The sequence below is a fragment of the Pygocentrus nattereri genome, chromosome 10, assembly GCF_015220715.1.
Source record: "Pygocentrus nattereri isolate fPygNat1 chromosome 10, fPygNat1.pri, whole genome shotgun sequence".
Lineage (NCBI taxonomy): Eukaryota > Metazoa > Chordata > Actinopteri > Characiformes > Serrasalmidae > Pygocentrus > Pygocentrus nattereri.
In genome coordinates, this window is record NC_051220.1 from 41,492,297 (window position 1) to 41,518,936 (window position 26,640).

Genomic DNA, 26,640 nt, shown 5'->3' on the forward strand with positions numbered 1-26,640 from the left:
AAGTATTTACCTTCAAACGTACTTAAGTATAAAGTAAAAGTACTAAAAGAGGAATTCTGGCTCTGATGTCCTGTTATCATTTTTATAACCAGACTGGCTTCATGAACTCATTTCAGGTGAAAGTCCTCCAGCGTCTCTCTTGGTAAACCAGTCTTTTAATAGAACGTCATTAATTAGTGACGCTGACGTCTATTAAAATGATCAGAAGCACAAAACACTGAAGGTAAACAGTTTCCATCAGGGAGAACCGAGTGAAATCTCTGAAAATACATTCATACAATTACTGGTATGAATACCAATGTCAGTGTTACTGCAGTGCTGAGAATGATCCACCACCCAAATAGTACCTGCTCTGTGAGGGTCCATGGGGGTCCTGACCACTGAAGAACAGGGTAACAGAGTATCAGAGAAACAGATGGACTACAGTCTGTAACTGTAGAACTACAGAGTGCAGCTATACAGTAAGTGGAGCTGATAAAGTGGACAGTGAGTGTAGAAACAAGGAGATGGTCATCATGTTAGACTGTGTATGTTTAAAGCCCACTCCCAACAACATATATCAAACTGGTGACCCTTCGGGCCAAAGTGCTGCAGATATTATCGTGTACCCTCATCTAATGTTCTGAATTCAGTTCAAGAAGGCCTTGCTAATGAGCTCATGAGCTGAATCAGGTGTATTAAAAGAGGCAATGTGCTGAAATCGAAGTGTTTTGGCCCAGGAGGACTGGATTCTGACATGTGATAGATATGTCATGAAAAAAAGACCCTTTAAATATTCAAGGGAAAATATGACAAAAGCTACATTCAAATAAAATAAAATAAAACAGAATTAACTTAATTAATAAATAATTAAAATTAATAAGTATTTAATAAGTATACAATGAACCTAAAACAGATGAATATGTGAATATTTTCTATTTAATTCTGACCAGTCTTTAGAACGACAGCCTATATGTGTTTAACAGGTCATGACTTTTATTATGAAGTTTCTTTCTGGCTTAATGAAGTTTGTCTCCAGTCACACCTCAAATCACCCTTTCACCCACCAAGCCGTTGGTTTGGTTTTCCACATTCAGAGTCAGATTGGGAATTCTTCCAGAATGTCTCTGTGGTAAGATTTCTAAATTTTCTGTGCTTTAAAGCCGTTTGCTGGTTTTCCTGTTTGTTCCAGACACAGTTCTGTCTTTTCTAACTTCAAAGCTAACTAGCTGGTCTCCAGCTCCATCTCAAATCTAAACCTGAATAATAACGAAAAAGGTATCATCTGTAATTATGTTAGGGTAAAATAGCATGACCTACTGCTTATAACACACAAAACAAAAAAGGAAAAAAAATGTTGGATTTACTGGAAGGGGTTTTGGAGTTTTCCTCTGATCTGAGGAAAAAAAATCCAGCTATTCAATGACCAAATGTCGCCACTGTTGTATTAAATCCAGAAGAAAAGGCATTTAAAAGAGATTATAGCCTTTTTGCTGGTTATAAATGAACCCACACCACAAGGATGCAGCAGTTGGAGGGTCCGGGTGGTCTGGCCTACCAGGATTAAACATAGAGATCCATGGAGTTGGAGGGCCCGGGTGGTCTGGCCTACCAGGATTAAACGTAGAGATCCATAGAGTCAAACAGAACTGCACTTATGTATTGTAGTGTGTTGTAGTGTAGTGTGTTGTAGTGTGTTGTGTTGTAGTGTAGTGTATTGTAGTGTATTGTGGTGTAGTGTAGTGTAGTGTAGTGTGTTGTAGTGTAGTGCATTGTAGTGTAGTGTATTGTAGTGTATTGTGGTGTAGTGTAGTGCATTGTAGTGTGTTGTAGTGTGTTGTAGTGTAGTGTAGTGTGTTGTAGTGTAGTGTAGTGTGTTGTAGTGTAGTGTAGTGTATTGTAGTGTATTGTGGTGTAGTGTAGTGTATTGTAGTGCATTGTAGTGTGTTGTAGTGTAGTGTAGTGTGTTGTAGTGTAGTGTAGTGTGTTGTAGTGTAGTGTAGTGTATTGTGGTGTAGTGTAGTGTATTGTAGTGTAGTGTAGTGTAGTGTGTTGTAGTGTATTGTAGTGTAGTGTATTGTACTGTATTGTAGTGTATTGTAGTGTAGTGTAGTGTGTTGTAGTGTATTGTAGTGTAGTGTAGTGTATTGTACTGTATTGTGGTGTAGTGTAGTGTAGTGTAGTGTGTTGTAGTGTGTTGTAGTGTGTTGTATTGCACTGTTCTGTGTTCAGCTCTGCTCCTTTTCTCTCTGTATCTACAGTGACTGTGTTTCTAGCCGTATCTGAGCTCAGGACTGTCTTTCTCTCTCTAACCTACTGGTAACTAGCAGAGACACTTTCTCTAGACAGACAAAGCTCTTCTTGTAAGTCACTCTGGATAAGAGCGTCTGCTAAATGCTGCAAATGTAAAGAGATCTATCTAATAATAGGAAAATAGAGGATATGGTGTTTGTCATAGCCTTTAAAACGAATAGGGAAGACGGTGAGAATTGCTGAACTGGCAGTTGTGGTGCCAGTTGATGACGTTAAGCAGTTCAGCATGGCTAACCAATGTGATTTAAAGGCCACTCGTTCTCATTTCCAACAGCATATTTGCTTTGGGATGCATACCAAACCCTACAGCCAGCTCCAGCTCCACCCCACGTGGAGCTGAAGAGAACAGAAGTGTAAAGTAGGCCTGCTTGCAGTGAGTTATTATTCTCATGGCATAGCAGTTCTAACTGAGCTGCTGTAGCGCTGCTGCTTGTTAAAGCTATTAAATGTTTCCACATTTTGTTTTCCCTCATGTTGCTTTCCTCTGCTGCGGCCTGTGTGTAGTTCTTACAGGCTTTGCAGAAGATTTCCATCAGTTATTTTCTGTTATTACTGCTGCACAGCTAAATGGCTGAGATGTAAACATTCAGAGCGGTTTGGTGTGAAACGGTCCGTTTTAGAGAAACTTACAGAGTCAGAACTGTTCACAGTGGTGGTGATGGGAACCAGACGTCCCCCTCTAAAAGCTCCCTCAGAGAAAGCTCCTACATGAAATGGTTATGAAAGTGCTGCGGCTTTGAGACATTATTCCCTAAAATATATTTTTCAAAATGTTAATGGTGGAGGGATACATGCTGGGTGGTGTTGGACAAAATAGTCCCCAACAAAAACATCTGATTTATCACTGTTTTCCCACCATCAACGTTCCATATAAAGCTCAGAAGACTTGTGTGGCTTCACTGGTGGTTTTGGATAGTAGATAAAATGTCTATCTGTGTTGTCATGGCGACCCCTGGTTCCCATCACCACCACTGTAAAGAAAGCTGAACTGCTTCACACCAAAGCCACTGAATTTGCAGTTTTTGAATTTTGGAAAATCAGCAGAATTCCTTCCTAAAGCTTGGGCTTTTGCCCTGAATGGATTTATGCAGTGAGCAACTGAATAGGCCACTCAGAGGAGATGATAGAGGCTGCATTGGTCCTCTGAGGTGTGAAATTTTAAACTCGTTATTTCAACATTGACACTTTAGTTATGAATTATATAATCGCGTAGAAATGATCACTTTTTTACGTTTGACTGTCATGTGTTTTGGTTGTTACTTCCCAGTGCGGGAGGATGTTGAACCAGACCTGACTGAGCTTTCTCCTTTTTATTGTTTGTTCAGCATTGGAGGTGCTTTGAATCGGCGATCTTGGGTCTGGCTGTCTTTGGTCGATCTTACTCTGGATGGATTCTTATGACGGTGGGTCACTTTTTACTAGGCTACATCTGCATGCCAAAAACTGCTCTAAGCCAGGTTATGTTTCAGATTTCAGACCATAAACAGCTCTTGGAAAAATCAGGGCCGAGCTTCTGACCAGTCGGGGGGGCCTTTTGACTAAGGATGAGCCCTATGGACCTTTTCAGCTCACTTTTTTTGTGGCATCAGTCAACTTGAAAAATATTGTTTTTCAGTGGATGAAAGAAACCATCCTGCATTTATATGAAGTTATTACTCCAGTTCGGTGGCAGTATAGCCAGATTTGCTTTTTACTCTGACATATGGCTGGTGTCAGAAGAAAACCTCATATCTCCAACATGGTAACTTTACAGGAGGAGGAAAAAACATACTTTACTTTTAATGTAAGTCAATGGAACCAGACATCGTTGTATTTTGTTTATTGAAGGCTTGGACCAAAGGCCGTTTTTTTCTGAAGGCTTGGACCAAAGGCCGTTTGTTTTTTGAAGGCTTGGACCAAAGGCCGTTTTTTTCTGAAGGCTTGGACCAAAGGCCGTTTGTTTTTTGAAGGCTTGGGCCAAAGGCCGTTTGTTTTTTGAAGGCTTGGGCCAAAGGCCGTTTGTTTGTTTTTTGAAGGCTTAAGTCAGTTTTAAAGACTTGGGCTAAAAGAAACTGCCCAATCTTCATGACATTTCCACACTATTTAAATGGCCTTAGGCATTTTCAAATAATCAAAAACTGTAAACCAACAAAAATGGAGATGCAAGGTTTTCTTCCGACAGCAGTGATATGCTTAATTTAACATGTTTAAGAAGGATTATTAATTTTTTCCTTCACCTTTAGCTGATCTTGAGTATCTCAGCCTGCTTTATCAGGGCAGGTTGTTAACTGCCGTCGTAAACCTCAGCCACAGTAGTGTTTGTTAGCTCTGTGAAGCTGAAACATCTGTCTAAGTTGAACGTGCTTCGTGATACAGGCTCCTGGTGGAGTACGCTTGTTCCCAGCTGTCCGTTTAGGATATCTAATTGATGAGGAAAGAAAAATAAACTCAAAAATCAATTTCTGCCCTCACCGCTGAAACACACATTTGACACGCTAATAGCACATTAAGTGAGCGTTCATTGCTGCTAAGCTGACTCGTTTCTGTGCTGCACTAATGAATGTCCCAACAACCCGAAGCTGTTAAACAGAGCAAAGCAATCAAACTGGAAATGCGCTGATTTACCAGTTCTTTAATAGCGTCTGCGATTTCCCTCAGGTGATGACTTGCTTCTTGACTGAATGACATGCCTTCCTCCCTCAGCTGCTTATCTGAAAGAGAGCATGCGGTCACGTCCCGTCCAGATAAAAAAAACCTAATTTACTCTGAGGGGTTAATAAAATATCATTGACTTGTATTGAACTGTATAATATAGCGGTGCGTTACCAGCGTAGCTCAGCATTTAAATCAGCAGATTTTATTCAGTGGTCAGGACCCCCATGGACCCTCACAGAGCAGGTACTATTTGGGTGGTGGGTCATTCTCAGCACTGCAGTAACACTGACGTGGTGGTGGTGTGTTAGTGTGTGTTGTGCTGGTCTGAGTGGATCAGATACCTCAGTGTCCCACCAACCAAAAATATCCAGCCAACAGCGTCCTGTGACCACTGATGAGTCCAGAGGATGACCGACACAAACTGTGCAGCAGCAGATGGGCTGTCGTCTCTGACTTTACATCTACAAGGTGGACCGACGAGGTAGGAGCGTTTAATAGAGTGGACAGTGTTTAAAACATCCAGCAGCACCGCTGTGTCTGATCCACTCGCACCAGCACAACACACACAAACACACCACCACCACATCAGTGTCACTGCAGTGCTGAGAATGATCCACCACCCAAACAGTACCTGCTCTGTGAGGGTCCATGGGGGTCCTCACCACTGAATCACTATTTAAGCATGAAATGGTTCTACAGCTATAGAACGCTGGGTTCCAACAGTGAAATGGTTCTTCAGATTGCTAAACAATGTGTGGTGAATGGTTCTACGAGACTTCTAACAGCAGGAAAACTCTTTTTGGTGCTATACAGAACCAGTTTCAGAAGGTTCTATACAGGTCCATATACAACATGTTCTCCATCAGTCTTTAGGACCATTTTACCACGCAGAGGAACCCTTGAAGAACCGTGTTGAACTTTGTGGTTTAGACCAGCCAGCGAATCTAAAGTACCCGTGAGTGTGAAGTTCGAGTCGAGTTTGGTTCCTTTTTATTTCTTACCCAGGTCTCCTAGATGTTCCAGAGCGACCTTAACAGCAGGGAAGTCTGGCACTAAGCAAGAAGCCATGACTGAGAAACTAAAACACAAACAAACAAACAAACAAACAAACCAACCCGAATGGACAGACACACTGCAGTCAAACGCAGTTCGACTCTGAGCCTCCTGGCGTGTTTACAACCGCGTTGCCATGACAGCCGCCACGCCCACGTTGAGGAGGGGGCCGCCTCCGCGGCTGGAAGGGGAACTCCGCCGGTTTTTCAAATACTCTGCGCAATTCAGTGTTTTGGGATGTGAACTACGGAGCCCCGCTGGTGACATCCTGTAGAAATAATAAGAAATAAATAAGAATTAAAAAAAAAAATGCGTGGCCACGCCTTATTAACGCGTGGGAACAAGATCCTAATGCGTGGCCACGGCTTAGTAAGGCGTGGGAATGAGATGACTAGGTCGTGGCCACGACTTGGGAAGGCGCGGGAACGAGATCGCGGCTTGCCAAGTCGTGGCCACGCGTTATTTTTTTTATTTCTACAGGATGTCGCCAGCGGGGCTCAGTAGTAAACAGAGTGACTCAGGGTGGATTGGTGTGAAGTGGTCGATTGTAGAGACTCTCACAGACCCAGACTTGCAGGCAGGGGTGAGGGGGCTTGGCTAGAACGCCTAGAACAGGGTGACCAGGTAAAAAAAGATTGTATGAAACGCGTCTGCTGAGGTTGTGACCTTCAGCTTAAACCATCATATTTACACACGTCCATCTGTTTAGCCCCGCCCACTCGCACTGACGATATAAGGAGTGTCTGAGCCTGGACTGCTTTATGAATGAGGTGCGAAACAGAGCAGCCAATCAGAACAGAGGCCGTTTACATACAGCAGTCTTAAAGGGACAGCCTGTTTATTACTAAGAGCCAAAAAGATGATAAATGATATGAGAATGAATTCTGACCTTAAAAAAAAAAGTACATAAGTAAACGTGAGAGAAAAGAAAATGCAGGACAGTCATAGAATAAGGACACTAATTTCTCAGTTTTAGTTTGTTTCTCTGCTTTCATTAATACCCAGCTTGTTGTATTTGTACATATTTGGGGAAACAACTGTCTGCATTTCAGTGCAGTATTGATGTACTTCCACTGTACATAAATAAGCCATTTATGCTCATATTTCATTTTTTATCGTGCAATATAAAGTTCCCAGTGCACTAGATGTGGTCTAAATGTACCTGCATTATAAATGTATACACATAGCATAGACCATATTTGTACTATAATTATGATGTTACTGTATTATAAGTTATTACTACTATATTATTACTGCTGTTCTGTGTATAAAATAAGCCACACAAAAAGTTTCTTCTTGTTATTATAGTTATTATTATCATTCTTGTTGTTGTTGTTATTGCTGTTGCCATGATTCCTATATATTTGTGATGTGATTAGGCCATTTGTCCTGCCATTAATCATGTAGAGAGACTGTTGCTGAAGACATGGCCACTAGAGGGTGCTCTCGCTCCACTGGCTTTATCACACAGGACAACGCAGCACACTTGAGAAGCAATTAGCCTGGCTTGGAGCTGCAGTGTAGCTATTGATTTTCTTACCGCAGCAGTGAGGAAATATCTTGTATGCCCACCCCCCCTTTCACCCCTTCACCCCCCACCCCACACACACTCCTCCTCAAAATATGTGCACTTTCTGTCTCGGTGAATTGCCCTGGAAAGCCGGCTCAAATAGAGCCCGTCCTGCCCACAGCAGTTTGGCTGTATGAGTTTATAACCTTGGGTCGGAATAAAAAAAAAAAAAGAGGAAAACTTTTTCAGCCTGTGAAGCTGCTGAGATGACGAATATGGGCTCTGCACAGGTAGATGCTGCAATGCTGTGTTAGAGATTAAGGAAAGTCATTTGTGCTCTTATGTTTTTGACCTTTTAGTCTCTGAGAACTTTGTAGTTGCACAATTATTCAGCCCTTTAAAGAGGAGTTGGTGCCTTTAGACAAAAGCACGTTTTCGTCTTTATGTGAAAGCAACACCCAATCTATCTCCATTAGTTTGAGCACTGGAGGCACAATGACTTCTGTATGAAAAAATAACAAACAAAATTTAAAAGTAGGTTAAATTCTCGACGCACTAATCAGGATCATTTTCTCTGTGGTATCTAGGCAGATACAGCCAAGCTGCTTCCCTATTGGCCAGGACTTCAGGAGCTGGACTGAAGGCCTTACTCATTAGATTAATGACCAACATGATTCTGAAGTGAGAGACATATCGAACAATCGCACTATGATTTACAATGAGACCAGTTGTTATGAGCATGACATCACACTAGTTCTTCTGGACGTTCTAGATATGCCACTCGGTGTGAATGAGGTGTAGTCTAAGCAGGTTTGGGTTAGTTGATAGGAATGTAAAACAGCAGCGGCAGATCTGAGGCTACGTTCACATTTCCAGGCTGAAGTGGAGCAAATCAGATTTTTTGCCCTAGTGTGACTCAGATCTGGTGTTTTCAGGTCTGTGTGGATCTTTTCAAATCCGACCTGAGCCACTTTCATATGTGGTCCTAGATCAGATGCCACGTGGCCATGTGACCTTAAGCTGACGCTCAGATCGGAGTTCATGTGCTTTTTTCCCACTGCGCTGCGCCATCACTCAGCGTTACCATGGCAACAGCGCCGAACAGACGTTACAGCCTGTAAACGGTGGAAAAGCAGCTCGTCTCACCTTTTCCTCCTCCGTCTGGCTCTAATAATGAAGCTGAGAGCTGATCAGAGTTAATGATCTTCTCAGTGAAGCTCGTTCTGCTCGTTAGTTTGTGCTGATGATGCAGTGGTTCAGTCACGTGACGTCACTGAGTAGGAGGAGCTCATGAGGTCATTTCAGGAGCCGGTTTATCACATTAGTGACAGATTTGAGTCGCTGACCTAAACGAGTGTGAACCATCGAGTCAGAGAGAACGGATCTGAGCAAAAAATCAGATTTGAGCAACGAGGCTCGTCAGGATTCTTTACTGTAAGAGTCACTGTAAAACTGACACACATGAGCTCAGATATAGTGTCCATTACAAGCTTCAGATGTCTGTGTGGAGTATGACCTGCTAAAATACTACTAGAGTCCCATAGGGGTGCTAGCAGAAATGGGCAGGTAGGTTTTTCCTAGTTTTTGACAGACGAGCCCCACGAGCCCTGTAGGTAACAGTGCGTTATGCAGCGTCAGAAACCAGTTTGAGGCAAGTGATGATTTAGCCTACAGTTGGCAACATCCTAATTAGTCCACAGACACACATTTTATTTTTTATTTTTACCCATATAATCACACAATGCCATCAACGTTTGGAGGGTGAAGGCAGCACAGGCTTCCTCCGAGACCTGTCAAACCAGCCACCGCTTCTTTTCAAACTGCCACTTACGCAACGTCACAGGACAGCCGAACGCGCTCGGAGGAAAGCGCCAACCGCCAGATCTGTTACGTCAGCTGACAGACGCCTGCGCTGACTAGCATCACACTGAGTGATGGGTGGGGGGGGGAGATGGGGGGCCAGAGAGAGCGAGGCCAACCGTGCTCTCTTGGACTCCCGGCCAGGACGGCTGCAGCATCACCAGTGATCGACCTTGCCGCTCAGGAGCCCCAGTCCACATAGACATCTATAACTTATTGGCTCCATTAGCTTCATAGCCCCAGTTGTAAAAGTGAAGAAGCAAAGTTTGGACACCAAAAGCATCTTGGCTGGCTGATTGCAACACTTTCGATTTCTGTATTAGACTTTTTTGTTGAATGATTGCTTGAATGTTTGGCGTTCTTCATGCAGCAGTACAGGATGGATAGGGATGAGGAGCAGGCTGAGCAGAGGGGCTTTAATTGGACACAGAAGACACTGGGCGTGGGCTGCAGAGGAATAGAGAGCAGTTGTGCTCCAAGCTCAAGCTCTGACGGCCGCTCTTATCTGTCTGCCTGCTCTTCATAGCAGCCTCTGAGGAATTTTAGCACTGAGAATTTGTGAAGATCAGAGAAGTTTGAGCAGCAGCTCTCAGACAATAAGAAAACGATGCTGTCTGGAAGATCACGTCATGTGTTTTGTTATAGCTAACCCCAGTAGATTGTCCTATAATGGCCTCTAAGTTATTGCAGGATCAAAAGAACCATCTTGAGGGCTTCAGTCAGCTTCTTCTGGTCTAAGCTAGTATTGTAGTCAGTTATACACTGTACGGCCAAAAGTATGTGGACACCTGATCATCTCAGCTGTATGAGCTTTTTTGATATCCCATTCCAAGACCAAGAGCGTTTATATGGATGAAACAGCTTCTGCTCTTCTGGGAAGATCTCCCCAAGATTTTGGAGCTTGTCTGGGAGAATTTGTGCCCATTCAGTCCAAAGAGCATCAGCGGGGTCAGACACCGATGTTGGACAAGAGGGCCTGGCTCACAATTGGTGTTCGGTGGGGTTGAGGTCAGAACTGTCAGAACTGATGCTGACGCCACAGCTTGGTGATGTCATGCCTTGCTAGTCAGCAGTGGGTCTGCTGAATTTCCTGATATGTGGATCATGTTTATACCTTCTAAAATTATAGAGGCTAGAAGTAACTTACTAGGAGGTGGCGGAGATGAAGATTCTGAGATTTTCGTTGGGAGTGACCAGGCTGGACAAGATTAGAAATGAGCAGATCAGAGGGACGGTGAAGGTGGAGCAGTTTGGAGATAAAGCCAGAGAGGCCAGGTTGAGATGGTTTGGACATGTGTTGAGGAGGAATAGTGGATATATTGGGCAAAGAATGTTGGAGATGGAGCTGCCGGGTAGAAGGAGAAGAGGTCGACCTCAGAGAAGGTTTATGGATGTAGTGAAGGTGGACATGGAGATGGTTGGTGTGAAAATAGAGGAGGCAGTGGATAGGGCAAGATGGAGGCAGATGATCCGCTGTGGCAACCCCTAAAGGGAGCAGCCGAAAGAAGAAGAAGAAGTAACTTACTGTTCCGCAAATTGCGGGCTCTGGGTTCTAACGTATTGCCATCTGAGTAAATTGCATGGATAAATTGTAGTCGACCTCAATATTACAGCTTTTCCTTCCCCACTGCTGCTGTAACTCCAGCCTGCTGCCGTAGACCCACACTGAGCCGTACGAGTTCTCTCATGCTTTGTTTACAACAGTGAAGCACTTAAAGCCAGAGAAGTGTCTGGTGTCACTCTTGCCATGTTGTTTACAGACAGGCTCATTATGCGGCTTGATTGTGCATAATGGAACAGGTAGAGCGCTGGTTAAGTGCTTGGCTCACATCCAAGGCAGGCTCACGTTTCGGCTCACGTTTCAGCTCACGTGGTGTGTTTCTCTCCGATCCAAGGTCAAGTGGTGCTACGCGCTTTTACATGCCAGAGCGTGTTGGGTTTCTCATGTCCGACAAAAGGGAACCGTGGCGGGACGTTTCAATAAATAGCTGCCTCTTTATTTTTTTCTTTCAATAGGAAGTTACTGTGTTTCATGGCGTATCGATTGATTTTAGTTCTGGCAGGAAATGACAAATGTAGTGCCGGCTTTGCAGTTCTGCTACAAATAACCCCTGTTTTAATCATAGGTACATCGGTGCATTCATATTCAATATATGCTTGAATATTGCCAGGTGTAATTGGTTTAATCTGCTATTTCATTAGTGGGGGGGTGGGAGGGGTTAGTTAAAGAAACTGATTTTAAAGCCATTTTATTTACATTCTTTTTGTGTTGTGGTGCGTTTCTTTTAGGAGGCCTCGAGTGCAGAGAGAGAGAGAGGTCATTATTGGCTTATGGCTTATGATTAGTGAAATAAGGTCAGGCTTCAGCGTATTGGTCAAGGATTTTGTGTGCAGTTTAAGGTGGACTACATACAGCAGTAAGGTCACCACATAGCTCTTATCAAGCCATGCAATCTACACTGTCCACTATATCACTAATAGTATGTGGACACCTGACCATCACACCTATATGAGCTTCTTGGACATCCCATAGGCATTAATATGGAGTTGCCGCCTCCAGTCTTGTGGGAAGCTTTCACAAGTTGTTGGAGAGTGTCTGTGGGAATCTGTGTCCATTCAGTCTAAAGAGCATTCGTGAGGTCAGACACTGGTGTTGGACGAGAGGGTCTGACTCAGTCTCCGTTCCAGTTCATCCCAAAGGTGTTCAGTAGGGTTGAGGTCAGGGCTCTGTGCAGGACACTGGAGTTTCTCCACACCAAACTGGTCAAACCATGTCTTTATGGAGCTGCTTTGTTCTGGAACAGGAAAGGCTCTTCTTCAAACTGCTGACACAAAGCTGGAAGCAGATAATTGTGTAAAATGTCTTTGTGCTGTAGCATCAACATCACCCTTCACTGGAACTACAGCTCAAAGCCTGAAAAACAGCCCAAGCTCATTATCCCTCCTCCACCAAACTTTGCTGTTGCCGCTATGCATTCTGGTAGGTTCTCCTGGCGTCCACCAAACCCAGATTCATCCATCAGACTGACATAGTGAAGCTGATTCAACACTCCAGAGAACATGTTTTCACTGCTCTAGAGTCCAGAGGCGCTTTACACCCCTCCAGCCGATGCTTGGTATTGCGCATAGTGATCTTAGGCTTGTGAGCAGCTGCTCAGCCATTGAAACCCATTTCATGAAGCTCCTGACACACAGTTTGTGTTCATGTTGCTTCCAGAGACAGTTTGGAAAATTACATTTTATATGACGTTAGGGTGTTCGTCCTCTTTTGCTGCAGTAACAGCCAGAAATTACTATTATGGCACAGACGGGTTGTTTTTGTTCGTCATCTATGGCTTGTTTACACAGCAGATAAAGTGGCCCAAATCTGATATTTTTCTTCATATGTGACCCAAATGTGTCTGTGTGAACAGATAAACACATTGAATTGGTTTGCAATTCTGATTTGAGACGCTTTCATATGTGGAACCGAAATCCGATGCGTGTCCAATCTGCGGCAGTGTGACTCAGTCTGAACAGCCAGATCGGAATTTATGACTTTTACATCAATCCAACTCGACATTCGTCATAATTTCATGCTGCTGAGACTCCTAAACGTTTAGGCTGATGTTTCTGTACCAAAAAATAGACTCATCGCAGCTGCTCCGTGTTCAGGGAGGCGTTTAAAGAATCTGATATATATATATATATATATATATATATATATATATATATATATATATATATATATATATATATATATATATATATATATATAAAAGAACCAAAGAAGTGGCCGTGACCAAATAACGTGCTTTTTTTATGGTGAACTCCAACACCTTCTGTGTGATGAGTCCTGCTGTCAACCACTGGAACTTCAGAATCGCTCCTGTAATGATGGCCAAGACGAAACCGAAGCTCTGGGAGCGACTGCCGTTCGTTGGCCGTCATGACCGTTTACCTCTAGACCAGCTGCCTCGTGAACTATTGTTCTTTTGCGCATGTGGGTCAGTTTAGGTGCTGATCTGTTCAGACTAATGGGTCACGTTTAAAAGATGTGAACAGTCCCTGAGCCAACGGGACATGGCTGATGTGTCCTTGACTGAAGTGCAAGGCACCTAAACCCCCAGTTGCTCCCCAGGCCCCATGGATAGGGCAAGTGTGCTCACTGCCCCATAGTGTGTGTGTGTGGGTGTTTCACTGCACAGATGGGTAAAATGTGGAGGTCTAATTCCTCTGTGTGCAAAACACAGTTGGCTAATGATTCTGAATTCAATCAATCAAATATTTAATTAATTAATTCATTCATTCTTTCTTTCGTAGAAGGCACAACTGTTTCTGTGATCCTTGGCCCTTTTTTTCCTTGGATCCTTGTGTTTAACATTGTACTCTCCATGCATTTAAAGGCCTGGAAACTGACCGTTTCCTGGTCTTCTCTTCTGGGTCATGAATGTTGTTTGCACTTGAGCGAGAAAACACTGGCACTTCAGCATTTCTACTGCAACTTGAAAGGATAAAGACTGAAGTTCACTACAAATAAAGCAACACAGCAAGCAACACGCACAGAATAAGCAAGCAAGCAAAGTTTATTCATACAGTGATTTTTACAGCAGGTGTTTGTCACGAAGCAGCTTTACAGAAAAATCCAGGTCTGAGCCCCGGCGAGTGTCGCCAATGGCAACAGTGGCAGGAAAAACTCCCCAAGAACAGGAGGAAGAAACAATGAGAGGAACCACGACTCAGACGGGGAACCCGTCCTCTGGTCGACGCCTGACGGCAAACGACGTTAGTGTAAATAACACAGCACTGCAATTAAAGAGCAGAATACAGGAAAACTAGAAAGTAAAGCAAACCAGACAAAATTCTGCTCATATATTATCATAATGTCCAAGTTCACTGGGTTCTGGGTTCTGAGCGGCATACTGGGTTCTAGGCTAATCTTCATGTGTGCGCTGCAGTCAGTTAGTCCTACAGTGCATTGCAGCTGGGGCTCATTGCTGATGGATGTGAGTGAAAGATTAAAAGGCTGAACGTGTGTGTGTCATGCGGAGCGGCCGAGCTGTCGGCTCCAATGGCTTCGTCCGTTACGGAGAGGAGAAAAACACCGGACGGCTGCAGTTCACTGAAAGGGAAGCCACACCCCCAATACTTTCATTAATTAATAAATAAATAAATAAAATGTATAGATATGTGTGTGTGTGTGTGTATACATACATTTTATATATATATATATATATATATATATATATATATATATATATATATATATATATATATATATATATATATATATATGTATATATATATATGTGTGTGTGTGTGTGTGTGTGTGTGTGTGTGTGTGTGTGTGTGTGTGTATATATATATATATATATATATATATATATATATATATATATATATATATATATATGTATATATATATATATATATATATGTATATGTGTGTGTATATATATATATATATATATATATATATGTATATGTGTGTGTGTGTATATATATATATATATATATATATATATATATATATATATATGTATATGTGTGTATATATATATATATATAATGTATGTATACAATGTGTGTATATATATATATATATATATATATATATATATATATATATATATATATATATAATACACACACACACACACACAATGTATGTATATGTATTTTTTTTTTTTTTTTTACAAGCAGCTTGTTGCTATGTCAGAGTAACGAGCTCCGCCCACTCGCTGCTCAGCCGGCAGTTCGTTCTCCAGCTCCTTACACTAAATTCCCAAACTGTCGTCACCACTGAGCAGCTTTTCAGTCGGCAGCTGTGACAGAAGAGCAGCTGAACAACCTGGAATCAGCCAGAAATGAACCCAACACCATTCGCCAAACTAAACGGGCTGTAAGAAGCTTTACAGACCGGCTGGAACAAAACAACATTAATACTGATCTGGGCAAACTGACCAAACTGAGCTCAACCTGATATTGGCTCAGATTAAACTCCATCTTAATCCATTAATTTTAGTCTCACTCGGGAGTGGCCTGTAGTGTTTGAGAAACCCAGAAGACATCATGGTAATTCTCCTCACTACAAGTTCTCTGGTAGCACAGCACTCTGAGGCCTGCACTGACGACGTATTTCTCAGTCATAAATGCGGAAGTATAGCTGAAGGCTTTGTGTAGCCTGTATGGATGAACGTTTTATTTGCTTTTGCATAGCGTTGTTAATCATAACACAACGCTTGTGCATCGTATCGACATGCTTCATATGTTTGTGACATGTTTTTGTGCTGACATCCAGCCCTTGTTTACAAATTTAAAAATTTGATTTAAATAATTAATGTGAAACTGCATTTCTGGTTATCACTTGATCTTGATGACAATTCCTTTTTTTTCTACGAAGAGGGTTTGAGTGGCATGAAAGTGGCTGCACATCTGCCTCTGACTCTGATTAGTGCGCTGTGTGTGTGTGTAGCGTTGTGGGAAACAAAGCCATATGCAAGGCCTTGTTCGCTCTCAATAGGCCATCAGTGCGTTTTCCCACCTGAAACCCAGTCACCAGATAGGGGCCTCCCGCTAGAGCTGCTGTTCATTTGATACATTATTGAGCCTCTTAAGAGGAGAAGGAGGCCCTGAATAATGCATGATGGGAGAATATATGCTGCGCTTCAGATAAATGACGGTTTCCTTGCTGGGGAGACACTTTAGACGACGGCGAATGGGGGCCGTTTAGTCTGGAGGTTGAGTGAGAGCGAATGAGGACGCCTGACGGAGGTCGTTTGTGTGAGAGAGTGATTAAGAATGGAGGAGAGAGAGATGGTGAAGAGATGAATTAGTGAGAGGTCTGTGTGTTCAGGCCGATCGTTAGAAGGGCTTGAAGGGGAATTCCACCAATTTTTTTTAAGTCCTTGCATGATTAATTGTTTGAGAGAGTGGTTTGCTGTGAAATGGTTGATTGTAGACTCAGATTTACGTTTACAATTACGGCATTTGGCAGACACTCTTATCCAGAGCGATTTACAATTTGATCAATTTCACAGGTTAGGTGAAGGTGCTGTTAGGAGTCTTGCCCATGGACTATATTGGTATAGTGTAGGGTGCTTGACCAGGTGGGGGACTGAACCCCAGTCTACAGCGTAGAAGGCAGAGGTGTTAACCACTACACTAACCAACCACCAGCGCTTATGATCCTCGTTTCTACTCACTGTCCATCTTATCAGCTCCACTTACTGTATAGCTGGTCTTTGTAGTTCTACAGTTACAGACTGTAGTCCATCTGTTTCTCTGATACTGTTACCCTGTTCTTCAGTGGTCAGGACCCCCATGGACCCTCACAGAGCAGGTACTATCTGGGTGGTGGATCATTCTCAGCACTGCAGTGACACTGACGTGGTGGTGCTGTGTTAGTGCGTGTTGCGCTGGTCTGAGTGGATCAGACACAGCAGTGTTGCTGGAGTTTTTAAACACCTCCGTGTCGCTGCTGGACTGAGAATAGCCCACCAACCAAAAATATCCAGCCAACAGCGTCCTGTGACCACTGATGAAGGACTAGAGGATGACCAACACAAACTGTGCAGCAGCAGATGAGCTGTCGTCTCTGACTTTACACCTACAAGGTGGACCGAGAAGGTAGGAGCGTCTAATAGAGTGAACAGTGAGTGGACACAGTGTTTAAAAACTCCAGCAGCAGCGCTGTGTCTGATCCACTCGTACCAGCACAACACACACTAACACACCACCACCACGTCAGTGTTACTGCAGTGCTGAGAATGACCCATCGGATTTCCCATCAGACGGAGTAGAGGGAGAATAAACTCGGCAGTTTTAATCTATAATCGGAATGTATTTGGTCGGATTGGCGAAACTCTGTGTGTAAAACCTCCAGCAACGCTGCAGCGCCTGAAACAGTCACACCAGCAATGTGTCACTGCCACGTCGGTTTCTCTGAACGGACCACCACCCACGTAATATCTGCTCAGCGGTGGTCCCTTTCAACTGATGAATGGGGTATAAATTGATAAACTGTGCAGCTACAAATGGTCCACAGTCGGTAACTGTGAGGCTACGAAGTGAAACTCTATGGAAGGTGTTAAATTCGTGTGAACTGGGTTGAGATTTCAGCTTCTCTATGAGCTGCGGTTACTCATAAATCACTTCTACACAAAAAAACGTTTCCATACATCTTTTGCCGCAGCATAAATCAGCCTTTAGGTCGGAACTCTTCCTGGATTGTAATCGGTGCTGGAGGAGCTGCTGAGAGCTTTTCTTTGCTTCTTGCTGGTGATTTCCGAGCGCCAGAGGTAATACATCACCACGTCTCTCGCTTGACCAGCAGAGCTTACGCGAGTAAAAAGCCTTCATTCGACAGGCCGTCTGACCAACGCCGTATCCCAACTGATTCACCTTTAAAGCCCACTAAAGCTCTGGCTGCCTCCCTCGCCGGCCCCTCAGGACAGGCCCGCAGGAGCGTGATATACTCCGCAAAATCACAACTCAATTTTCTCCTTAACGAGTTTGTTTGAGGGCTTTTTTTTAAGGGAACAGGGTCGAGATTTATGAAGTAGGAAGGGGTAGTAGTGCTGACGGGCTGAGTTTGGGGTCCGCCGGCTCTGGCACTGGGACTAAATCTGGTGTGTTTTAAGCGTCGTTTCTGTCAGAATGCTCTGTTTCCCTGGCCGCTGCAGTAAATGACCCCTCTCTGAGCCACAGGAACGTGGCCACCTTGCTCAGGGTCAGATTTAATGATTTTTTGGGCGAAGGCAGGAATGGGGCGCCTTCTAAATTACAAATCATGACTGACTTAATACTGCAGTGCAGAGTTATTCCCCCGAACGCTAAGGGCTTCTTTCTCCAGGCGTCCTTTATTAATCACGTCCTCATGGCTGTCTGCCTTTGCGCGTTAGTCCAGAGTAAGTCTGGCCTGAGATCACTGAAAATAATCTGAACTGTAGTCAGCGCTCCCTGGTTTGGTGTGTTGTAAAGTACTGTGCGGAAGTCGGAGAGCGCCCTTCATTCAGCTTCCAGTCAAAACCGCCATTCGGTACGAGTTACTCATTTGTCAGCGCCTGTTAGACGGAAGCCTCGGGAACGGGGAGTAATTTGAGGTGTGGGTGTTCAGTGTGTCGCGTGTTCCCTTTATTACAGCTTCCGTCGACTTTCTCCTTTACTGTGCTAGTGGATTAAATCCTGGTGACACTTTATTTTGAGTTTCCTTTTTAGACAAAACAAACATTTAACAGACTCTCAGTAACGTCAAACATATGAGGGTTAGGATTTGGGTGGAGATTAAGGTTAAAGTTAGGATTAGGGCCAGCGTGAGGGTTAGGATTAGGTTTAGGGTTGAGGTTAAGGTCAGGGTTAGGATTAGGGTTGAGGTTAAGGTTAAAATTAGGATTAGGGCCAGTTAGGTTTTGGGTTGAGGTTAGGGTGAGGGTTAGGATTAGATTTAGGGTTGAGGTTAAGGTCAGGGTTAGGATTAGGTTTAGGGTTGAGGTTAAGGTCAGGGTTAGGATTAGGTTTAGGTTTGAGGTTAAGGTCAGGGTTAGGTTTAGGGTTAAGGTTAAGGTTAAAATTAGGATTAGGGCCAGTTAGGTTTTGGGTTGAGGTTAGGGTGAGGGTTAGGATTAGATTTAGGGTTGAGGTTAAGGTTGAAGTTAGGATTAGGGCCAGGGTGAGAGTTAGGATTAGGTACAGGGTTAGGATTAGGTTTTGGGTTGAGGTTAAGGTTAATTTTAGTATTAGGGCCAGTTAGGTTTTGGGTTGAGGTTAGGGTTAGGATTAGAGCCAGCGTGAGGGTTAGGATTAGGTTTTGGGTTGAGGTTAAGGTGAGGGTTAGGATTAGGGCCAGGGTGAGGGATAGGTTTTGCGTTGTGGTTAAGTTCAGGGTTAGGATTAGGTTTTGGGTTGTGGTTAAGATTAAAGTTAGTATTAGGGCCAGTTTGAGGGTTAGGATTAGGTTTTTGGTTGAGATTAAGGTTAAAATTAGGATTAGGTTTTGGGTTGAGATTAAGGTTAAAATTAGGATTAAGTTTTGGGTTGAGATTAAGGTTAAAATTAGGATTAGGTTTTGGGTTGAGGTTAAGGTGAGGGTTAGGATTTGGGTTGAGGTCAAACGTTTGTGTAGCTATTGCGATAATTTTCGCTACAATTTCACTACAGACGTCAGGCTTCTGGTGGCAACTGTGCAGTAAAGACTGAGCCGTGGACAGTTCAAGCAAATGGTCACGTGCTGATCACCCCTTCCAGCAGGCTTGGCTCAGGGGTCGGCAACTGAAACATTAAGGGGAGCCATTTCGTCCTTTCAACAGAAATGAAACCTTAGGAGCCAAAATATTTCATGTCTGTTTTACCATCATGGCTGTAAGTATGTCTCAGTATGAGCTGATGTTCGAGTGTAGACTAAAACTATAAATAACGCCGTCTTACTCTGCTCTGCTTTAACCTTTAGCTCAGCTGAAGCTGCTTTTCTCACATCTCCAGCAGGAGACTTTGCAGAGAAAGTAGTTTTTTTTTTTTTTTTTGTTTTAGTTTTATAGTAAATTTTAGTTGTTAACTCCAGTGTTTAAGATCGTTTGTTAACTGTGTTAAAACGATCAACAGCTTTATTTTACAGAAAAGGATGATTTTGCCTAATAATCTAGTTCTGCTGTGGAGCCACAACAGGGCAGTAAACCAGCCGTGTGTTGTCGACCGCTGGCTTGACCCAGGCAGAAAAAAAACCACTTTCCTAATGGACTAATACTAAGAGCACTGAGCAGAACCAGCGTCACTGAGAATTTTGAGGCTGAAGTATTGAAGTGTAAAGCCCTCTGAATGTCACGTCTGTAGATCTCGCTGAAATGTTTCAGTCGGAACAGTTTTATTTCAACAGTTCACAGTGCTTTGCACAAAATTGTTTGCTTTGGTTATTTTTGTTAGGAAAAGCCTGGAATGATTGATTTTTGCCTTTACTTAGTCTAAGCTTTGTTGGATGTCACGCCTTTTGGGTGCGCAAGTTTGATTGTTGGTTAAACTTCAGCTCATTTTCTGGTGATCTTTTTGAATATTTGCAGCTTTTGAATTCTTTCTGGTACAGCGTTACGTGCAGTGTCTTGTTCACGCTGTCAGTTGGGCTTGTTTGGTGCGTCAGTTCACAAACATTCTGACAATCGCGCTTTCAAAAAGGAGCTAAAAAGTGGCGACTACTTTCTCTGGGAAAGCTGCACATTTTGGGAAAGTGGCTAGAAAACGGCCAGCTAATCATTTTTCAGTAGCTTTCCCAACCCTGACCACCTTCCGTCTCCCTTCTTGTTTAAAGAAGAAACTAAAAAGAAAGAAAAACGTTTCTAATGTTAACAACATTCAGTGGTTCATCGAACGGGAAAATGAATCTTTCTTTTTGGAAACTTAAAAAAAAATTACTTTGTTTTTTGGCGTGGTGGGTGGCGCTGTCGCCTCACAGTAAGGAGGGCCTGGGTTCGATTCCCCGGCCGGGTGACCAGGGTCCTCTCTGTGTGGAGTTTGCATGTTCTCCCCGTGTCTGTGTGGGTTTCCTCCGGGTTCTCCGGGTTCCTCCCACAGTCCACAGACATGCAGTCAGGCCAACTGGACATGTTACACTGCCCCTGGGTGTGAGTGACTGTCTGTGTCTATCTGTCTGCCCTGCGATGGACTGGCGACCTGTCCAGGGTGTATCCTGCCTTCCGCCCGATGACCGCTGGGATAGGCTCCAGCACCCCCCACGACCCTGACGGAGAAGCGGCTTAGAAAATGGATAGATGGATGGATGGACTTTGTTTTTTTGATGCATAAAAGCTTCGTAAATGCTGTCAGACAAAAAACAGTAGAGTATGAGAATAAAGCAGGACATGGGGCTGATAATTGTGGATCGTTTTAATGTAAAATGCAGTTTTTAAATTGTTAGGTAAATAAATAAATAAACCAATGGAATTACTGGGTTTTATTGTGACTGGGAAACAAGTCATTTGTGTTTTTATGTGGCTCTTGGCTGCTGGGCGCCCGAGGCGGCTTCGTGACTGTGTGGTATGAAGACCTTCCCCTGTCAACACACACACGTGTCCATATGATGGAGCCATCTCCTGTGACCGCCCTACCTTGACCGCTCGCTGGGTATTTCTGCTGACTCTGTGGTTGCAGTAGCTCGGGGGGGAATTCATCATGGTGGGAGATGGGTTGTAGCGAGCTTTCTGTCTGCTCTGGTTTCTGCTTCTCTGTCACCGAGCCTCTCGGTGCCTCTGGGAATCCTGCATCCACCCGCTTTTGTTTAAAGGCTGCAACTAAAGATTCATTTTTATTTTAACTGTCAGTGAATTCATCGACTAATGAATCTGTCCCACCTTTCCGGACTGCTCTCCGTCTTTCATTCTAAATGTGCAGCAAACTATATCTCTCTATTTATAGCATGTCTAGAATATATTCTTAACCCATTCTAATGCCTTCATGAGGCATTATAAGCATGGATATAATTTACATTAAGGATGCATTACATGTTATAGCCATTTACTATGCATTATGAATTAACTTGGTCATAACACATTATTTTAGTCTAAAATGAAGCCTCTTATTGCCTCTGGGGACCCAGACCCTCTACTTAGATTTATGTAGAGTTCGCAAATACAACTTGCTTAATACGATAGGTTTATAATATTGTATGTCTGTCAAGAATAATCTGCAGTGCTTGCATAAGTACACTACTTATAATGCATTAATAATTCATCAACATGGCAATAATGCATTTCTATGCCTCAGATGTGTTTTTAATGCATTCATGGATTCTAATAAACATATTCTTAGTGTTGCACAAACGGTGTCTCCTTCTATGGCAAAGTGAAATAAAAGCCATATCGCCCCCTACGCTTCCTGTAGTGTATTACAGTCTGTCAGAGCGACTGTGTGGATCATATGAACATTATAGAGCTTTTTAAATGAAACAGTAGAAGCCGTATCGCCCCCTACGCTTCCTGTAGTGTATTACAGTCTGTCAGAGCGACTGTGTGGATCATATGAACATTATAGAGCTTTTTAAATGAAACAGTAGAAGCCGTATCGCCCCCTACGCTTCCTGTAGTGTATTACAGTCTGTCAGAGCGACTGTGTGGATCATATGAACATTATAGAGCTTTTTAAATGAAACAGTAGAAGCCGTATCGCCCCCTACGCTTCCTGTAGTGTATTACAGTCTGTCAGAGCGACTGTGTGGATCATATGAACATTATAGAGCTTTTTAAATGAAACAGTAGAAGCCGTATCGCCCCCTACGCTTCCTGTAGTGTATTACAGTCTGTCAGAGCGACTGTGTGGATCATATGAACATTATAGAGCTTTTTAAATGAAACAGTAGAAGCCGTATCGCCCCCTACGCTTCCTGTAGTGTATTACAGTCTGTCAGAGCGACTGTGTGGATCATATGAACATTATAGAGCTTTTTAAATGAAACAGTAGAAGCCGTATCGCCTCCTACGCTTCCTGTAGTGTATTACAGTCTGTCAGAGCGACTGTGTGGATCATATGAACATTATAGAGCTTTTTAAATGAAACAGTAGAAGCCGTATCGCCCCCTACGCTTCCTGTAGTGTATTACAGTCTGTCAGAGCGACTTTGTGGATCATATGAACATTATAGAGCTTTTTAAATGAAACAGTAGAAGCCGTATTGCCCCCTACGCTTCCTGTAGTGTATTACAGTCTGTCAGAGTGACTGTGTGGATCATATGAACATTATAGAGCTTTTTAAATGAAACAGTAGAAGCCGTATCGCCCCCTACGCTTCCTGTAGTGTATTACAGTTAGAAGCCGTATCGCCCCCTATGCTTCCTGTAGTGTATTACAGTCTGTCAGAGTGACTGTGTGGATCATATGAACATTATAGAGCTTTTTAAATGAAACAGTAGAAGCCGTATCGCCCCCTACGCTTCCTGTAGTGTATTACAGTCTGTCAGAGCGACTGTGTGGATCATATGAACATTATAGAGCTTTTTAAATGAAACAGTAGAAGCCGTATCGCCCCCTACGCTTCCTGTAGTGTATTATAGTCTGTCAGAGCGACTGTGTGGATCATATGAACATTATAGAGCTTTTTAAATGAAACAGTAGAAGCCGTATCGCCCCCTACGCTTCCTGTAGTGTATTACAGTCTGTCAGAGCGACTGCGTGGATCATATGAACATTATAGAGCTTTTTAAATGAAACAGTAGAAGCCGTATCGCCCCCTACGCTTCCTGTAGTGTATTACAGTCTGTCAGAGCGACTGTGTGGATCATATGAACATTATAGAGCTTTTTAAATGAAACAGTAGAAGCCGTATCGCCCCCTACGCTTCCTGTAGTGTATTACAGTCTGTCAGAGCGACTGTGTGGATCATATGAACATTATAGAGCTTTTTAAATGAAACAGTAGAAGCCGTATCGCCCCCTACGCTTCCTGTAGTGTATTACAGTCTGTCAGAGTGACTGGATCATAGTCATTATAGAGCATTTTTCTGTAAGTGACACTGTCAATGACTAATTGACTTAGTAAACAGCCTCACTTGTGTTTGCCACTTTTTGAAGTTGTCTGTAGGTTCTACCTGGCAAGTGCTCTGTAGCATGTCCAGAGGCTATTGCTGCAGCCTGGCTTTCAGCAGGTCGGCAGTAATTAGCATAGAGGTCGAAATCAGTTTCAGTTGTTTTTTTTTTCTTTCTAATAGCAAAGCCTAATAAGTGGCTTGTCAGGGCTCTGCTGACAATGGCCAAATGACTTGAGAGAGGGAGTTCAGGCCATAATGGATGTCTTGCAGTCAACGGCGGCAGAACTGAAAGCCTGTTAAGAGCATACAATGGTGCAGCGAGGGATCGGCGGGCCGTCAGAAGTAAACTGTCAGGCGGCTGGTCCTCAGGAGCCGAGCTGTAACAGCTCTGCCAAGTCTGATCCTATTTGTATTTACCTGCTTCCACGGCCAAGTATGCAGCTGCTGTCTGATTGCGCTAATAGCTTCCCAGCACAGCTGCCCAGCCAGAGAGAGAAACACAGACAGTGTAAGAACAAGGCCGAACAAGACCAGTGGAATTCTGGGCCCTGACAGGCAGTAAAACCTTGTAAAAGCTTGCGGACAGAGATGGCATTAATGGACTGGATGTGATCTTACGTCTTAAAACAGTGGGTCCCAGTAGAGGACCACCAATCATGAAATTTTATAGCTGATTCTAATTAGGGATATAAGGCGGGTTTACTTGGGAGTCCCATGTGATCTGGGAAATAATTTGCAGGCGGAACTAATTCGAGGCCCTGCTGTCATAGCGGGTAAACAGCCACAGTTTGCAGGCTTGTGTGGGGGTGTTTAATGGGTCGCTGGGAGGGGCAGGCTGGGACAATTATGGGCTGTTTGTTGAAGCGGACAAATAAGCTCCACATGAGCTGCAGGGGAAAAGTTAGTAACTAGAAGAGGAAAGTACATAAACTTGAAGTTGGCTTCACAAAGCTGTTGCTATGACATCCCAGGTGGTGGCTAAGACGATGCTATGCTATTGTTATGGACACCCAGATAATTGCTAGGGTGTTGCTATGGTATTCCAGGTGATTGTTAAAGTGTTGCAAGGCCGTTGCCAATTTGTCCCAAAGGGGTTGCTTAGGTGTTGCCAAGTCATTCCTATGGAATCCTAGGTGGTTGCTAGGGTGTTGCTATGTGATCCCAGGCAGTGGCTAAGATGATGCTATGCTACTGGTGTGGACACACAGGTGGTTGCTAGGGTGTTATGGTATCCCAGGTGTTTGTTAGTGTTGCTAGGCCATTGCAACTTATCCCAGATGGTTGCTAAGGTGTTGCCAGGCCATTGCTATGGAATTCCAGGTGGTTGCTAAGGTGTTTCTAGACTGTTGCTATGGTATCCCAGGTGGTTGTTAATGTGTCCGAAAAGAAAACCTGAAAAAACAGTGCAGAAATAATGATATTGCAATGAGCAGTCTAATTATTAATAATAAAATAACTTATTTATTACAGGACACACACAAATGACACTGCATGCAACATCATCTCTGTTTTGCTTCACTTTAATTTTGGCGCTTATAGATCCTTTGTAACATAATTAGCTAATAATAGTATATACTGTTGATTTGCGTAAAAGCATAACACTGATAATTTTATCTTACAGCATCTTCTCAAAGTTTAAAAAGTCAAGCAGCACTGCTGTGTCTGATCCACTCGTGCCTACACAACTACAGCACTACAAAGTGCACCTATACAGTAAGTAGGCATATATAGAACTAGAAATATCCAAAAATATGCAATAAGATCTATCCTGAGATAGACAGTGCAATAATGAGTGTACAAGGCGGCGCAGGTAACAGCGTATAATGACAGTACTGAATAAATACGTGCAGATATTGGTTAATTATAAATTAAATTTTTTTAAATTAAAAACTTTCAAAATAATACCGATCACGATGATGAGACAGACAACATTCAAGTGTATCTCAAATCAGTCCCACAACACCAGATCAAAAATTAGAACCCATCAGAAAACACAGAATACCAGTGACTACTGGACACCACCAGGAACCAGCAGACACTTTTAATGGGTTCTATGAATTTTTTTTCAACAGGGAGGTGCATTAAATGGGATTCTCCAGCCTTGTTATGGACGAAAAATGGATGAAGTGGTGATCTCGCTTAGCAGAAGCAGCCAAGCGTTAATGTGCCATTGACTGCGTTTACATGCACTCAATAAACTCATCCAATAAACTCGGATCATAATCGGATTTCTGCAGTTATCAGATTATTCAAGTGGTCATGTAAACACCGTACTCTGGTCTAGAAACCTGGTGAAAAGGCTGGATTTCAGCTCACTAGTCAGATTTCAGTGCTGTGAACTCTTACTCTGATTTCTTTCCCATTTCTCAGTCTGCGCATGTGCGAGACGTAGCATATCACAAAAACTGTTGGAGAGGCGCTGAAACCAACCACAAAATAAAGGATTTAAATATTCATCTTCTAGATGATGCATCTTCATATTTTCAGGTAAAGTGGTGCGACGTTTATAAAAAAAAAAAGCCATGGTATGAAGTTTTAGTGTTTTACGTCTCGTCGTCTTCTGTCAGTTATAAAGCAGAAATCTGATTACTGTCTGTTGCTGTTACTCAAATGCATGTAAACGCCTCGATTGGATTACTTAGAATCTGATTTTCTGCAGTTATCGTATTATTAAACGCATGTAAACGCACTCAATGTGGCAGGGAGTGCATGTTCATGTGACGTCACTGGATGTGAGAGTGCACGTCTGCAGCCAGACACCACTGAAACATGCAGGTAGCTCTTAACACGGGAGTCGACCCTCAGCGTTC

At 43.1% G+C, this 26,640-nt stretch overlaps 1 protein-coding gene and 1 long non-coding RNA gene across 4 annotated transcripts in view; one reads left to right on the plus strand and one right to left on the minus strand.

Annotated features, from left to right (window-relative positions):
• ccdc175 (coiled-coil domain containing 175) overlaps positions 1 to 6,193 on the minus strand; it is a 29,675-nt gene extending 23,482 nt beyond the window's left edge. The window contains exons 1-2 of one of the 2 annotated variants that reach the window (XM_017719309.2): positions 5,928 to 6,193; positions 4,897 to 4,982 (exon numbers count right to left, since the gene is read on the minus strand). In XM_017719309.2, the coding sequence (XP_017574798.1) occupies positions 4,897 to 4,982; positions 5,928 to 5,994 (153 nt within the window). In that variant the 5' untranslated portion in view covers positions 5,995 to 6,193. Of the gene's footprint in view, positions 1 to 4,508; positions 4,693 to 4,896; positions 4,983 to 5,927 lie in introns of those variants that run through there. The other variant, XM_017719310.2, reaches the window with a different exon arrangement.
• On the plus strand, positions 1,046 to 25,942 carry LOC108440446. 2 transcript variants are annotated; one of them, XR_001858847.1, is made up of 3 exons: positions 1,046 to 1,111; positions 3,618 to 3,695; positions 25,903 to 25,942. It is a non-coding gene; the product is annotated as an uncharacterized LOC108440446 (long non-coding RNA). The 2 variants fall into 2 exon arrangements; XR_001858846.1 differs by lacking the exon at positions 25,903 to 25,942 and adding an exon at positions 5,932 to 5,994.
• The last annotated feature ends 698 nt before the right edge of the window (positions 25,943 to 26,640 follow it).